Source organism: Lathyrus oleraceus, chromosome 5 (assembly GCF_024323335.1).
Source record: "Lathyrus oleraceus cultivar Zhongwan6 chromosome 5, CAAS_Psat_ZW6_1.0, whole genome shotgun sequence".
Classification (NCBI taxonomy): domain Eukaryota; kingdom Viridiplantae; phylum Streptophyta; class Magnoliopsida; order Fabales; family Fabaceae; genus Lathyrus; species Lathyrus oleraceus.
In genome coordinates this window covers 406,121,924-406,135,964 of record NC_066583.1, presented here as the reverse complement: position 1 = coordinate 406,135,964, position 14,041 = coordinate 406,121,924, and the positions used below count along the sequence as shown (strand labels likewise).

The 14,041-nt window shown below is 39.7% G+C and overlaps 1 protein-coding gene across 1 annotated transcript; it reads right to left on the bottom strand.

Annotated features, from left to right (window-relative positions):
• Positions 1–13,327: 13,327 nt before the first annotated feature.
• On the bottom strand, positions 13,328–14,041 carry LOC127081069 (uncharacterized). Its single transcript, XM_051021357.1, has 2 exons — positions 13,760–14,041; positions 13,328–13,678 (listed from the first exon to the last, which is right to left on the bottom strand). The coding sequence occupies exons 1-2, from the start codon at positions 14,039–14,041 to the stop codon at positions 13,328–13,330; spliced, it is 633 nt and encodes a 210-aa protein (XP_050877314.1).

Sequence of the window (14,041 nt, the reverse complement as noted above, 5' to 3'; positions counted from 1 at the left end):
AGAATTGCCTATTCCCAGCAGGCCTGGAAGTGGGTTTATTCCCCAGCGAATATTTCCCCAGTTGAGATCCCCACTGAGTTGGAAGGATGTTGTATCCCTGGCGAATGTATCAGTAGAGCTCTGGTTTGAGGTGTTGCTATCCCCAGCATGGTCTCGAGCGCTTATCCCCAGCAGGGTTATGGATGTTTGTCTCCGTCGTGGTCTGGTATATTACTTTCCCCACCAGAGTTATGCTCCGCCTCAGCAGAGTGGTGTGTTATCCCCAGCAGAGTTGCTTTCCCTAGCAGATCTCCCGAGTAGAGGTTTGTGTTGATGGTTTTCCCCAGCAGGTTCCCCGAGTGGATCAGGTTTGGTGAAGATTATCTCCAGCAGAGTTTATCCTACTTGTGGATTGGTTAGGTCGTCCCCAGTGAAGTCGCCTTATCTTTCCCCCCAGTAGAGTCGTACTGATGGTTCATCAGCGCAGTCGCCTTGTTTATTCCCCAGCGGAGTAGCATTTATTTCCCAAAGCAGAGTTTATCCTGCTTGTTGGCGATTCTCCCCAGCGAGTTGTATTGATTGTTTCCCCAAGCGGAGTCCCCGAGTGGATTGGGTCCTATGAAGGATGTCCCCGGCGGAGTCTATCCTTTCCCCAGCAACAGTGTTATTTCTCCAGCATGAGTGAGAAGTCGGTGCTCTCCCCGCAGAGTATTCCTCAAGCAAAGTCTCCCCACAGAGTTGGAGTATCGGATCAGTTTGGTTCCCCAGCGGAGTTCATCATTTTGCATTTGGCACATAGTAACCATTGCATCCTCAAAAATGCGTAGCATTTCCATTCAATATGGAGCATTACGCCATAGAAAAATTCAAACATATGCATTCGTGTGTTGAAACCAATCAGACCGTATCCCCGGCAGAGGCAGATCGTGGTTCAACAGCTGTACGACACATTTGCTATAGTTGCTCCTGACAGCATTCAGGATTGGTACCCCCCAGAGAGGTTTATTTCCTCACCCGTGTGTGAAGGAAAGCTTGTTTCTCCCCAGTGAGATCTCCAGCAAGTGTTTAACCTTGTCTCGACATGTGTAGATGCCCTTTTGTGATACCGGTCGGTGTCGTGTCAGCACCCGCGTGCGTTATTTCTTTCGGTGTCGGTAAACACCATCTTTCGGTGTCGGTAAACATCGAGTCCATTCCAGTCATTCGTTAATGTCTGGTCGTCTTTCTTTGGTGTCGATACACACTATCTTTCGGTGTCGGTAAACATCGAGTCTCGCACAGTCATCCGTTGATGTCTGGTCTTCTTTTGATGTCGGTAAACATCATCTTTCGATGTTTGTAATACCCTTAACCCTCCCCGGAGGTCACCTCTCCGTTGGTGTCGATAAATGATGAGTTTTTTCTATTCGTCCATGGACGTCTAGTTTAATTACCCCAATAAGAGTCACCTCTCCGTTGGTGTCGATAAGCGTTGAGTTTTTCCTTTTCGTCCGTTGACGTATAGTTGCATATTCCCCACAGATCATTTGCTAATGTCTGTTGATTCCCCAAGCAGTTTCTCCTCTCCGTTGGTCGATAAACGTTGAGTTTTTCCCAATCGTCCGTTGACGTTTGTTTGAGTCATATTTCTCTCCCCAGAAGAGTCACCTTTCCGTTGGTTTCGATAAACGTTGAGTTTTTCCTATTCGTCCATCGACGTATAGTTGTACCCTTCCCCTCAGAGTTACCTCTCCGTTGGTTTTGATAAACGTCGAGTTTTTCTCATTCGTCCGTTGACGTCTGATTGTATATCCTATTCCCCAGTCATTCATTAATGTATGGTCGATCCCCAGTAAGGTCTCCTTCTCCGTTGGTGTCGATAAACGTCGAGCTTCTCCTTCTCCGTTGGTGTCGATAAACGTCGAGCTTCTCCCGTTCGTCCGTTGACGTCTGGTCGAGTCTTCCCATTCATCCGTTGATGTCTGGTTACCTCTCCGTTGGTTTTGGTAAACGTCGAGTTTTTCCTGGTCGTCCCCAGTAGAGTTACCTCTCCGTTGGTTTTGATAAACGTCGAGTTTTTCCTAGTTGTTCGTTGACATCTGGATGTATTTCTCTCTTCCCCAGTAGGGTCTCCTTCTCCGTTGGTGTCGATAAACGTCGAGCTTCTCCTTCTCCGTTGGTGTCGATAAACGTCGAGCTTCTCCCGTTCGTCCGTTGACGTCTGGTCGAGTCTTCCCATTCATCCGTTGATGTCTGGTCACCTCTCCGTTGGTTTTGGTAAACGTCGAGTTTTTCCTGGTCGTCCCCAGTAGAGTTACCTCTCCGTTGGTTTTGATAAACGTCGAGTTTTTCCTAGTTGTCCGTTGGCATCTAGATGTATCTTCCCCAGTAGGGTTACCTCTCCGTTGGTTTTGATAAACGTCGAGTTTTTCCTAGTTGTCCGTTGACATCTAGATGTATTTTCCCCACGGTCATCCGTTGATGTCTGGTCTCCTTCTCCGTTGGTGTCGATAAACGTCGAGCTTCTCCTTCTCCGTTGGTGTCGATAAACGTCGAGCTTCTCCCTTTCGTCCGTTGACGTCTGGTCGAGTCTTTTCCCATTCATTTGTTGATGTCTGGTCTCCTTCTCCGTTGGTGTCGATAAACGTCGAGCTTCTCCTTCTCCGTTGGTGTCGATAAACGTCGAGCTTCTCCCTTTCGTCCGTTGACGTCTGGTCGAGTCTTCCCAGTTCATCCGTTGATGTCTGGTTACCTCTCCGTTGGTTTCGATAAACGATGCGTTTTTCCCACTATGTCCGTTGACGTATGGTTGTATCTCCTTCCCAGTTCATCCGTTGATGTCTGGTTACCTCTCCGTTGGTTTCGATAAACGTCGAGTTTTTCCCGGTCGTCCGTTGACGTCTAGTTGTGATTTCTTTTCCCATTCATCGTCTTCCGATGTCTGGATGTGACTGTATCCTTGAAGAAAAAAACCTAAATCCCCAGTAATAAATATCAGATCCCAGTTGAAGTTACTGTTGGATCCCCACAAAGTGCAAATTTCTATGGTTCTTCGGTATTCAATCCCTGTTTACCCTGAAAGTCTGACAGTCGTTGCTCTCATCCATTCGGGTTCCCAGTTGATTGAATAGGGGCAGCTGTAGCACCTCAAATTTGCACTTCCCATCTTGTACATACATTTTCACTCTTAGGTCATTAGCATTGCATTATCCACTGCATAGCATTGCATTGTCCTTTGCCTAGTGCAAGTCATCAGTCAAGACTGGTCAGGAGATCCAGTTGTGCAAGCAAGCAAGGGCATTTCCTATGGAAGCAAAGCCCTAGGGTTGGTCCATTGTGTTATTATGACCTAGGGATCATTTTGAATTGGTTTGGCCAAAGATTGGAGGCTCAGAGATCATCAGTCAAGATGCAATTCATCTGAAACCCTAGAAAGTCAACCAAAGTCAATTGTGCATTCAACCATGGATTTGAAGGTGGGAGATGGTTAGAGAGGCCTCATTCATATCCATACAAGTCTCATTTGACATTTCAAACATCAACAATGAAGAATTTGAGGTCAGATGAAAAGTTTCCAAAAATAGTAAGTGACCTATAATTTGAAATTGCCAAAAATGGAAAGGTCTTCTCCTCAAGATTACATCATCAAGCAAGCTTCAAATGAAATTTTGTCCAACATGAAAGTTGAAGATCTAGCTCTCACCTTTCCAAAAAGTCCAAGAACATGAATTTCTCATGTATGGTTGAGAAGTTATGGATCAATCATGGTCAAAGGATTTTGGAATTCAAAAGTGCATAACTTTTGAACCAAAAGGCCAAATGAGATGGTTCTTTTTGGAACATTTCTCTCTTGATCTCTACTATCCAAAACATGCATCATAAACCATGCATTTCCATTACAAAAATAGTGACATTTTCATTTGAATTTTGGAGGGAACTTTTAAATTCAAAAATTAAGCATTGCCCATGCATTTAAACATTGGCATTTGGCTCCAAAAAAAAATTTCAGGTGAATTAGCACAGATCTCGTGCACTGTAGCATCCATTTCATGCACATGAGGTGAATTGCACAATTTGCATCAACACCTTCATTTCACTTAATCCACTTGCATTTGGCTAATGGTGATTAAGAACTTCATTAACAGACCATATATATAGCATAATCATAACTGTTTTGTGATTAACACATCAAAATCTCAGATCTAGATCCATTTTGCAAAATCTCTTCAAACTTTTTCGCTCACTTTTCATCCAAAATTCTTCAAAAACCTTGCTTTGTTCTTGATCAATCATTGATCCACAAGCATAATTGGACCTTTTGGAAGCAAGAACCCATCATTTTCGAGCAAATTTTGGAACTGTTGAAGCATATGCTCACCAATGGCAGTTGAAGATTCCAGCTAGATCATGCAAGATCAACCTCCAAACCTTCATCCAAATAATCATACAAGAGCTAAAGAAGGATTGTTTGGACTTGGCAAAGCTTGAATCAACTTGTTTCACTTCTGCACTTCAATTAAGGTTAGAATTCGATCATCACCATTCATGAAATTATGATATGCATGTTGTAGATCTTTAATCCTTGAGTATGCTGAGCTTTATCTTATTGATTTTCGTGGAGAGATGAGTGAGTTAGGTTGAATCTAAGTTTGATGTGTGAATATTCTCTTGCTCGATCCATGCATGTTAATGAGAATTAGATTAAATTGAGTTTAGATTGTTGATGTACGTTGAAAGACGAGTCCATTGATGTGCTCATTGTGAATTTCTGTGCATGAGTTTTCTTGAGTATGATGAACACGATGAACATTGTATGAAGCTTAGGGTTTCTTTTCCAGAATGGCATTTGATCTGTATTAGCGTGTTTTGCATGTAATTTTCTGTTTATGGCCATGCATTGGTACACAGTGGCGTCAGCGTGGCATTTTGATTGGATACGAACGTTAAGCCTGGCCATGTAGACTTAATGAAACGGGGCGTTTCATGATGAAACGCGCTCAATTTGAATCCTCACACACTTCGAATCCGCGCGAGAGCATTTCAAACTAGGCCACTTGCATTTTTTCCTTTTCTCATCCATGTTCATCTATATGCTTTCATGTGATTTTTTTTTATTTTTCCATCCATTCAAAAATTCATAACTCCATGAATAAGGATCCAATTGGCCTGGGATTTTTTTCACTTTGTTCCTCATGATGTCTAGCATTTTATGAGATTTTTTCCAGAATTTGTGCATGGTTGGAATTTGTTTTGGCTTAGGGATTGTTCATGTGTATGTTTTCTTAACCTATCATGCCATTTGCTTCATGAAATGATGGATTTTAATCCAATGATTGTGAAATTTTGCATGCTTAAAATAGACATCTTGCTGGTCATTTTCGTATAGAGTTTGCATTTTTCTCATTTCTGGTTGTTGAGTTATGATCTGGTTAAGGTAGGTGTGACAATATGTGTCACACCATTGCTTGTTCAACTTGTTGATTTTATTTGCCATACCAATTAAATGCCAATTGATGAGATCTTGTGCATGATGCTTCTTCTGGATGTTAGGATTGATCATGAATTTTTGTGGAATTTTTGGATGCATTTTTTATTTGTTTGGAATTTTCCTTTCTGGCTTGTCATTTGTGGACTTTTGAATAGTCATGAATTTAAATGATTTGTGAAATGCTGGTTGTGTATCCTATGGACTTGGAATTTTGCACATGTTTTCTAGACAGATTGAAGTTTATTATGGCTTTAGTTTGAGACATTTATCATGTTTGGATTCTGTTTTAGGCTTGTGCTAAGTTGATGTAGCATTTTGTGCCCTAATTGAGCTTGTTTGTGCTTGCCTTGCCTTATGGAATTTATTTGCCATGCTTAAACTTGTCCAAATGCCTTGATTTTTGGGGTGTTGATCATGTGATGAGTGTTGTTTAGCCTTGATTTTTCTTGAGATTTATTGAGTCATTTTTGAGTTGATGTGGATTGGTTCATTCTGTTTGCTTCTATGAGCTTTCAACTTGCATGCTTTGCCTTATGTGCTTTGTGAAATGAAGTTGGTTGATGCTATTGATATGAGACCACTTGGATATTGTTCTTAATTGATTAATCTTGATTCTTGTCAAATTTCATGTTCTGTTTTGGATTATTTCTCCAACTTTGACCCTAGGCCTTGTCCTAGTGGTTTGGACTTATGTTTGAGTTTTGGTTTCAGGTTAAGGAAGTGCATTGCCTTAAGAGGATTGATTCACATTGCTAATGTTTGCATTACTTGTTTGATGTTGACTAACCTTGATTGGTTTTGTAGGTGGCTTTTAGCTCATTTGAGTTGAGCTTGTGCTTTGCCTTGGTGCATTGATGCTTGTCTGTTTAATTGTGTACTGTTGACTGTTGACCACTAGTCTATCTGTTTGACTTTTGTTGACTTGTATACTGATTGTGTTAGATTATTTTCAGGTACCTTAGTTGCTATAGTTCTTTTGAACTTGCTTTTGCTGTTTGCTTGGTTGCTTAACCACTAGAGGTATAATTCACTGACTTCATGTAGTCTGGAAGACCTGTCCTGTTACTTGGGCAGGCACCTGTCTGAAGTCCTCCTTAAGAGGCAATGCTTGTGTTTATTTATTTTTGTGCCAAGCAGGAAAAGACCTTTGATAAGGCAATTGGCAGTAAAAGAGATGTGTAGTCTATCTCCTGCTATTCAGTGTGTCATCCCTTTGCTCACATTACATGTTGATGCATTGTGGATATTAACCCAAGATCATTGTTGAGTCGGTCATGTGGATAGAAGAGTTCCTTCTTTCTGAACTCCCACACCTTCTATTTGAGTCAAGCTCTCCCAGGCCAGGGATAAGAGCTATGAGGCACACCCCTCACTTCCCATTTCATCTGCTTCACCCTAACTCTCAATGTTAGGGTTAAGAGCACGAAATACCCGATTCCAGTTGGCTTGTGTTTCACAGCCTAACCTTGTGTGAGCCTACTTTGTTTGTATATAGTGTGTGCTATCTGTGTGATTGATTGCTCTGCTTGTGCTGTTTAGGTTTAGCTTGCTCCCTGTGCAAGTTAGATAGCAACCTTAACTTAGGGATGATATGCATGATAACTTCTAGGCTCGAGTCGTAGTCTCCCTAGTTGTGTCTCCCTTTGTATCTGGTTAGGCTAGTCCTTTGTCCCTGCGTAGGGGAACCACGTAGCCCTGATCCTCATACCAGATGAGGTACGTAGGCAGGAGATGAGCTGATCTCTCCGGGCGCCCTTTTTGTTTTGTCTTGTGTGTGTCAGGAGATGGATGTAAGACCAGCGATTGGCATTCTGTATCCTCTTGTTGTGTGCTTGGAGTCCGATGTAAGTCCAGCAAGTGGCCTTTGGTTTCCAGTGTGGGTGTGTTTGGTTCGGAGTCTGATGTAAGCCCAGCGATTGGCATTCGGTTTCCATGTTTGCCTGTTTTGTGTGGAGTTTGACGTAAGTCCAGCGATTGGCAGTCGATTTCCTGTATGGTTTTGTTTGGCGTGCGTTAGCCGAGCTACGAGTGCTCTGATTCTTCTCTAGTCCGAGAAGATACGTATGCATAGGATGCGACATCCTAGCGAGCACGTTTCCCCCTGTCCCGAACTACGTCGACTCTGATGTCTGTGCCTGACAGACTACGTAGGCACAGGATGCGATATCCTGCCGAGTTAGTTTCTTTTGTTTTCTGTGTCTCTTTCAGCCAGTGTTTGATGTTTGTTTGAGCAGCGTTTAGCAACCTTTATCCTTCCTTTTGTGCGTGGATCCCGTCGAGTACGACGGATGCGTAGAGGTGCTAATACCTTCCCTTCGCATAACCGACTCCCGATCCCATTCTCTTTGGTCGCGAGACCATGTCTTTTCCAGGTTTACTTCGAGCGTTTCCTTTCCCTCTTTTGGGATAAATAACGCACGGTGGCGGCTCTGTTGTTTTCGTTTTCCCGCCGGTTTTTCGCGTAATGCGACAGCTGGCGACTCTGCTGGAGAAATAGAGAAGTTGACCTCTTGCTGGTCCATCTTCCCTAAGCGAGTCTCTCCTAGCGCTCTCTAGGTTAGGGTTTTGGTTGTTGTTCGCTGTTATTTATTGCATTCATTTATTTACTGTTTGCATTTATGTTTGCATTTATGTTTGCATTCATTCATATTCATCTGTGCTGGCTATGCTGTGTTGTCTCTCTGTTGGGGTGGGAGTTACATGAGGTAAAAGGCCCAATACCCAGGCTATGAGTGAAATCTAGGAAACCTAGGAATAGAGTGATTCATGGGAAGCGGGTGGTATGCGCCACTTAGCGGAACATTGATATCACGAGCAGTTCAGACTCTGATGGGGTATTATCGGTGCATACATCGGGTGTGCACAGGATGATATTCTTGAAAGGGTTTTTTATCCTGCGTTTCTTTCGACCTTACCCTGGCCTAGATGACACCCGTGAGTAGGGAGGGAATGATCATTATTACAGGTACAGTTGGTGACTTGTCGGTGACTTGGTGGTGACTTGTGGTCCTGTTGGTGATTCTTGGTTCTTCAGATGACAGTTTATCATATGACTTTGGGTTTCAGATGAATTGTGGTTCCGAGTTCAAGATGAAGCTTTGATCCTGTGTTCCGAGACGCACAGCCTGCCAGTCTTGTCTGCATCATTTGCATCATAGCATGTTTATTAGAGGAGTATCATCATTTGACTCAATATCCATTGTAAGACCCCAATTTTGACCCTAAGATCCCTCATGCTATCTCATTATATGCATTAGCATTAAGATCATACCTTGGCATCCTCCTTACCCCTCACTCATTGGGTTTGCATTGGGAGAGATCACCAAGCACCATTTGATTGTATCTTACTTTGTATTTTATCATCTTTACTAACTAAAATACCAAAAATATGTCTTTGCATTTGTCTAACTCTTTTGTAGGTAAGGCACATGATCACCTTTAATCCATCAAGCTCATATCTAGGGTTTAAGACCCTCATGGCTAAGAGCTCAATCAAGAATTAGTCTACAATGGCTTTAGACATCATATATGAGTCCCTATGATCTTCCCATGTTATTTTGGTCAAGAAAGCATCAAGAGTTTGGAATTGGTTTGCCTTGGAAACCCTAGTTCATCTGGGTATCTTGTGTAACTTCTTCACCAAGCTTCTTCAACCTTTGATCAAATACTTCAAAGGATACTTCAAATTTCATCATATTATTCATATATTATCTCCCATGAGTCCCAAAATTCAAGAGAATTGCAAGCTAACAAGTTGGTTGGTGGTGGTTGACCAGAGGATTTCATCTAATCAAAACCGGGGTCCCCTAGACCCTATCTACTACAATTTTTATCATATTAAAATAATTACAAGATAAAAGTTACTCTAAATTACACTCCAAACAACTTTCATGTTGAGGTCTAGATCTAGTTTTGCTTGGAAAGTCATTTTTTATGTTGAAAGATTATAGGTCATTTTGTCTAAACCCTAATTTCGAGCTCAACTTCCCAAGGCCATAACTTGCTCAATTTTTTTGAGATGAAAGATTTACAAGTTTCATAATCAAATTCAAGGTGTCTAATTCAACTTTGGTGTTTGGAGTAAGAGATAATTCAACTTTTATGAGCATGTGATATAAGGATACATTATAGATCATTTTGGACCAATACCATTGAACAAGTGATTTTCCTCAACTTCAAAAATGCATAACTCCTTCGTATAAAATCCAAATGAGGTCAAATTTGTGACAGTTTTGAATTTTTTTGAAATATCTACAACTTTGATGAAGGAACGTTTCTCATTTGAAGCTCACATAAAAAGTTAGCCAAGGTGGAATAAGTGAACATATGACTTGACACTTAGAAAAAAAATTATATGTTAAAATTTACAAACTCCCACCTCAAAATTCACCATGATACAAGCTTCAAATGGAAAAGTGTTCAACATAAGAGTTGTTCCTCTTGATCTAACCTTTCCAAAAAGTGCAATTTCATCCATTTTGGACAAGATTTGAATGGTCTATGCATGGCTTGAACATGGCATCATCATTTGGCAAAGTCAAAACTTTGAACAGCTGTGTACAATTTCCTTGCATTCCAAGTTGATTTTAGACTCATTGACACTTGATTATGGACCCAAAGCAGTGACTTCGTGGGCCTGTACATGCCCATGCAAGCATGCACCATCCATTGCCAAATTTGGAAATTCAATTTGAAGGTGCAAATAACATGTGATTCAACTATAAATAGAAGCCTCTAGGTTCATAATTGAGGACCTCTGCACGCCAGCTTTGACCCCAAACCCCAAAGCCTTCCACTTGAGAGGATAATCTTGAGAATTTTCTTTGAAAATTCAGTTTCAATCTCACTATTTTGAGATTCAAAACTCTAGGGATCCAAAGCCTTTGGTTGATTCTAATCTACTTCTACAAGCTTCCTGAGTGAGATCAAGCACGAATCAAAGCAAAAGCAAGTGAGTTCTGACCTGCATTGAAGGTATTTTCCAGAAATTTTCATCTCTTCGATTCTCACTCAATTCTCCATAATTCTCTTGGTTCCTGGGTTGTCTGAAGTCCTACCAATGTAGGCAAGAAGATTGAGTTGTTTTGAGGTCAAATCGAAGCAACTCAGATCATATACCTCAAATTCCAACTCCATGTATCTCTCAATATACTTGGAGTTAGGATGAATTGAGGGCAGATTCGTGATCAGTGCCATTTTTACTTTAAAATCATGTCCTTCTTTTTTATTTTAGTGATGGTTATGATTGGACTAGTCCGACGAGGCTCGCTTGCGAAGGTGATCGGAGATTTGCTCTCGTGGTGAGTTGGCAAGGTCTAGAGCCACATGATCTATTCAAATTGTTTTAATCACGAGCGTTGGTTTTGATTACTTATTTTCTGGCGCGCTGACTCAAGTCCACCATGGAACGCGCGTTTGTGGCCACTTGATCTGCCACCTCAATTAATGAGGGAGATCAAGTGGTCCACGTTTTTTTATTATTTGAATTTCATTTTAATTGTGTTATTTTCATTAATTCATATTAATTTTAAGATTGATCCAAAAAATATGAGAGTTTCACCAAAAAAATTAAATAAAATCATCTTTCATTTTCTGAATTAAAGTTATTTTTTGGATCATTATTAATATTTTTCATGATTTAATTGATTTTGTGAATATTTCTAATTGTTTAAAAATAGTTTTAAGTTTCCAAAAATTATGAAAAATTTTCTCCAAGGTCCTTTGACGTTATTTGACCTATGATAAATCTCATGGCCATTTCTTTGGTGTTTTGATGAGGTTTTAGGAAATTGACCAACCATTATTTAATTTAATGCATATTTTGATTATTTTTAATTGCTTAAATGCCAAAATAAATTGTGTAGAGCCATTCTAATTGAATTGTTGAGTCTGACTTGTGTTGTTGGGCCTTGGTCAAGGTTGATTTGACTTTGTTAGGTTAAGATCATTGAATTTAGGGGATTGATGAAATGTACATTTCATCTCCCAAAATGAATGAATGATCTTAATTTGGTAAAAGTCCTCCTTTGACCAATTTGTGTTGATTCCATTCCTCCTCCCTTTTCATCTCGTTCCCATTCTTTATTCATTCATGTCATGGACCTATGATATCTCTATATCCTAAGGCTAGTTGATTACAAAATCAACATGAGTATGGATGAGATTAGGTCCACCACTTTGCATATTCTTTTTGTGTGTGGTATGTTTCATGAGCATAGTCCATTATACTATGTCTCTAACATGCATTAACACCAAAATTCTATTGCCCATCCTAAAATAGTTGTGACTTCTACATAAGTCCAATTATGATTGCTTAACATATTGCTAAATTCGTGACACAAAAAGGCATAGCATTCTAGTAAGTGAGATTGTAAGTCTCCCCTCTTTCATGGTATTGTGTGGAAACTTGGTCTTTTTTCCTTCCTTTGGAAGATGTCTTAGCTCAAGGATCCGTGGTTGTGATAAGTGGGTTGAATGTTCTCCAAAGAATGACTTAAACAAAAAAAAAGCAAAAGCAACACTAACTTCTAATCAACTAACAGCTAACATTTAATTTCAAGTCATTTACTTTTATGCACTTTAAATTTTAAGCTTTTATTCATTTGACATTGTTCATACCATTCAATTTGTTTACTTTAATGCCATTTTCACTTTGCCCACTTGGGCCATATTTTGTGATATTGTGTTTGTATATACTTGGTTGTTTGTGTGGTCTTTTGACCTTAATGTACATAAGAAGAACAAAAACCCTAAAAAACATTTTGTGTGGACTATTAGTTTGATCTGAGACTATTGGATTTAGAATCTAGGCAACACTCCCTATGCAAAGGACTTGGCCAATGCCAACTTTCATGAAACCACGTGCTTGTGAAGTGAACATTCATCTGATACAATGTTGAAGATCCATTTGAGTTCATCTGCAACATGATCATATTGAAGTTGTTATTTTGAACCTATGTCTTATGCCATCTTTGAAGCCATCTGCTACCTGGAAAACTTTGAAGAAGATCATGGAGTTGCTAAGCTTGGATGTGGCTATGTTTATTTGATGCCTTGCTTTTCATCTTACTATTTGCGTATTGATATTGCTTGATTCTAAAGTCCAAGGGAATTTTGGGTTTCTATATGATATTCTTGTCTATTGGGTTGCAGCCCATTGGTCAGATCTTTTCAACTCTCAACTTTTAAATTTGTGCTTAGGATTAGTCTCTTCATCTCTTACCCATTTCTTTAATTTCAAAAATCACTCACTCCTTTTAAAAATCTTCTTTGTTTGTGATTTCTAAACTTTGACCATATTGCAAATTAGAAACTTTGGCCTTATGCCATTGAATTTCCAAACTCTTTTCTTAATCAAATTTGTAAACAAACATAACTACACTTGACTAAAAAATTTAAAAGCCAAAAAGAACTAACACTCATTCAAACCTTTTTAGGCCTTTTGTGCCTTTGTTAAACTTAAACTTTTGTTAAAAGCAATGCATCCACTTTGAAATTGTTATCACAAACTACGAAGTTTTGATCCCTCATTTTATGTTGGTATGTAGGCACAAGTCCGAAGGTCTTGTCAAACATAAACATATAATTAATGAATTCTTTTCTCATCCCTCCACTCTATCTATTGCAAACATCATTTGTATAAAAATACATATGCACACAAGAAAGGGCTCCCTAGGAGTACCTAGGACACTTTGGATGCTAACACCTTCCCTCTGTGTAACCAACCCCCTTACCTGTAATCTCTAGCATTTTATTAGTTTTTATTTGAAAACTTCTTATCTTTTGGGTTTTGTTCGTAATTTTCCCCTTTCCCTTGGAAACAATAAAAGTGCGGTGGCGACTCTAGTTTTATTGACGTCTAGCTTATCCATAGCTTGATGGTCATGAATTTACCGCTACATCCATCACCATGAAATCTATAGGAAATAGAACTTTGTCGACATTAACCAATACATTTTCATCTATTCCTGATGGTCGAGTGATGGATTTGTCTGCTAGTTGTAGTGTCATCTTCGTATGTTTCATGTCCATATAACCTATCATTTTAACCACTGATAAAGGAATGAGATTTATGCTGGAATCAAGATTAATCAATGCCTTTCCAACATTTACGTTACCTATAGTAATAGGTAACGTAACTCTTCCAGGATTGGTTTCTTTTTGTGGAAGGGCTTTCTGAATAACAATACTGTAGCTAGCATCCACTTGAATTATTTCTTCATCCGTGATTCTCTGTTTCTTTGTTAGAATTTATTTCATGAACTTTGTGTATGTTGGCATCTGTTTAAGTGCTTCATCCAATGGAATGTTAACTTGTAACCTTCTAAAAATATTCAAGAACCTAGTATATTTCCTTTCTTGGTCCTTCTTGGTATGAGCATGAGGATACGGTAGGTGTTGTGTAGGCGATTTGTTCATCTTTCCTTTCTTTTCTCTTGTTTTATACTTTTTCCGCTTATCACTCAAATTCTTCTCATTTTCAACTACCTTTTCCTCAATTTTTTTCTTTTCTACTTCCTTCTCATTTTCTACCTCTTGTTTTTCTCTTCTTTCAACCATAACTCTTTCTTTCTCCGCATTTTCACTAACTCCCAT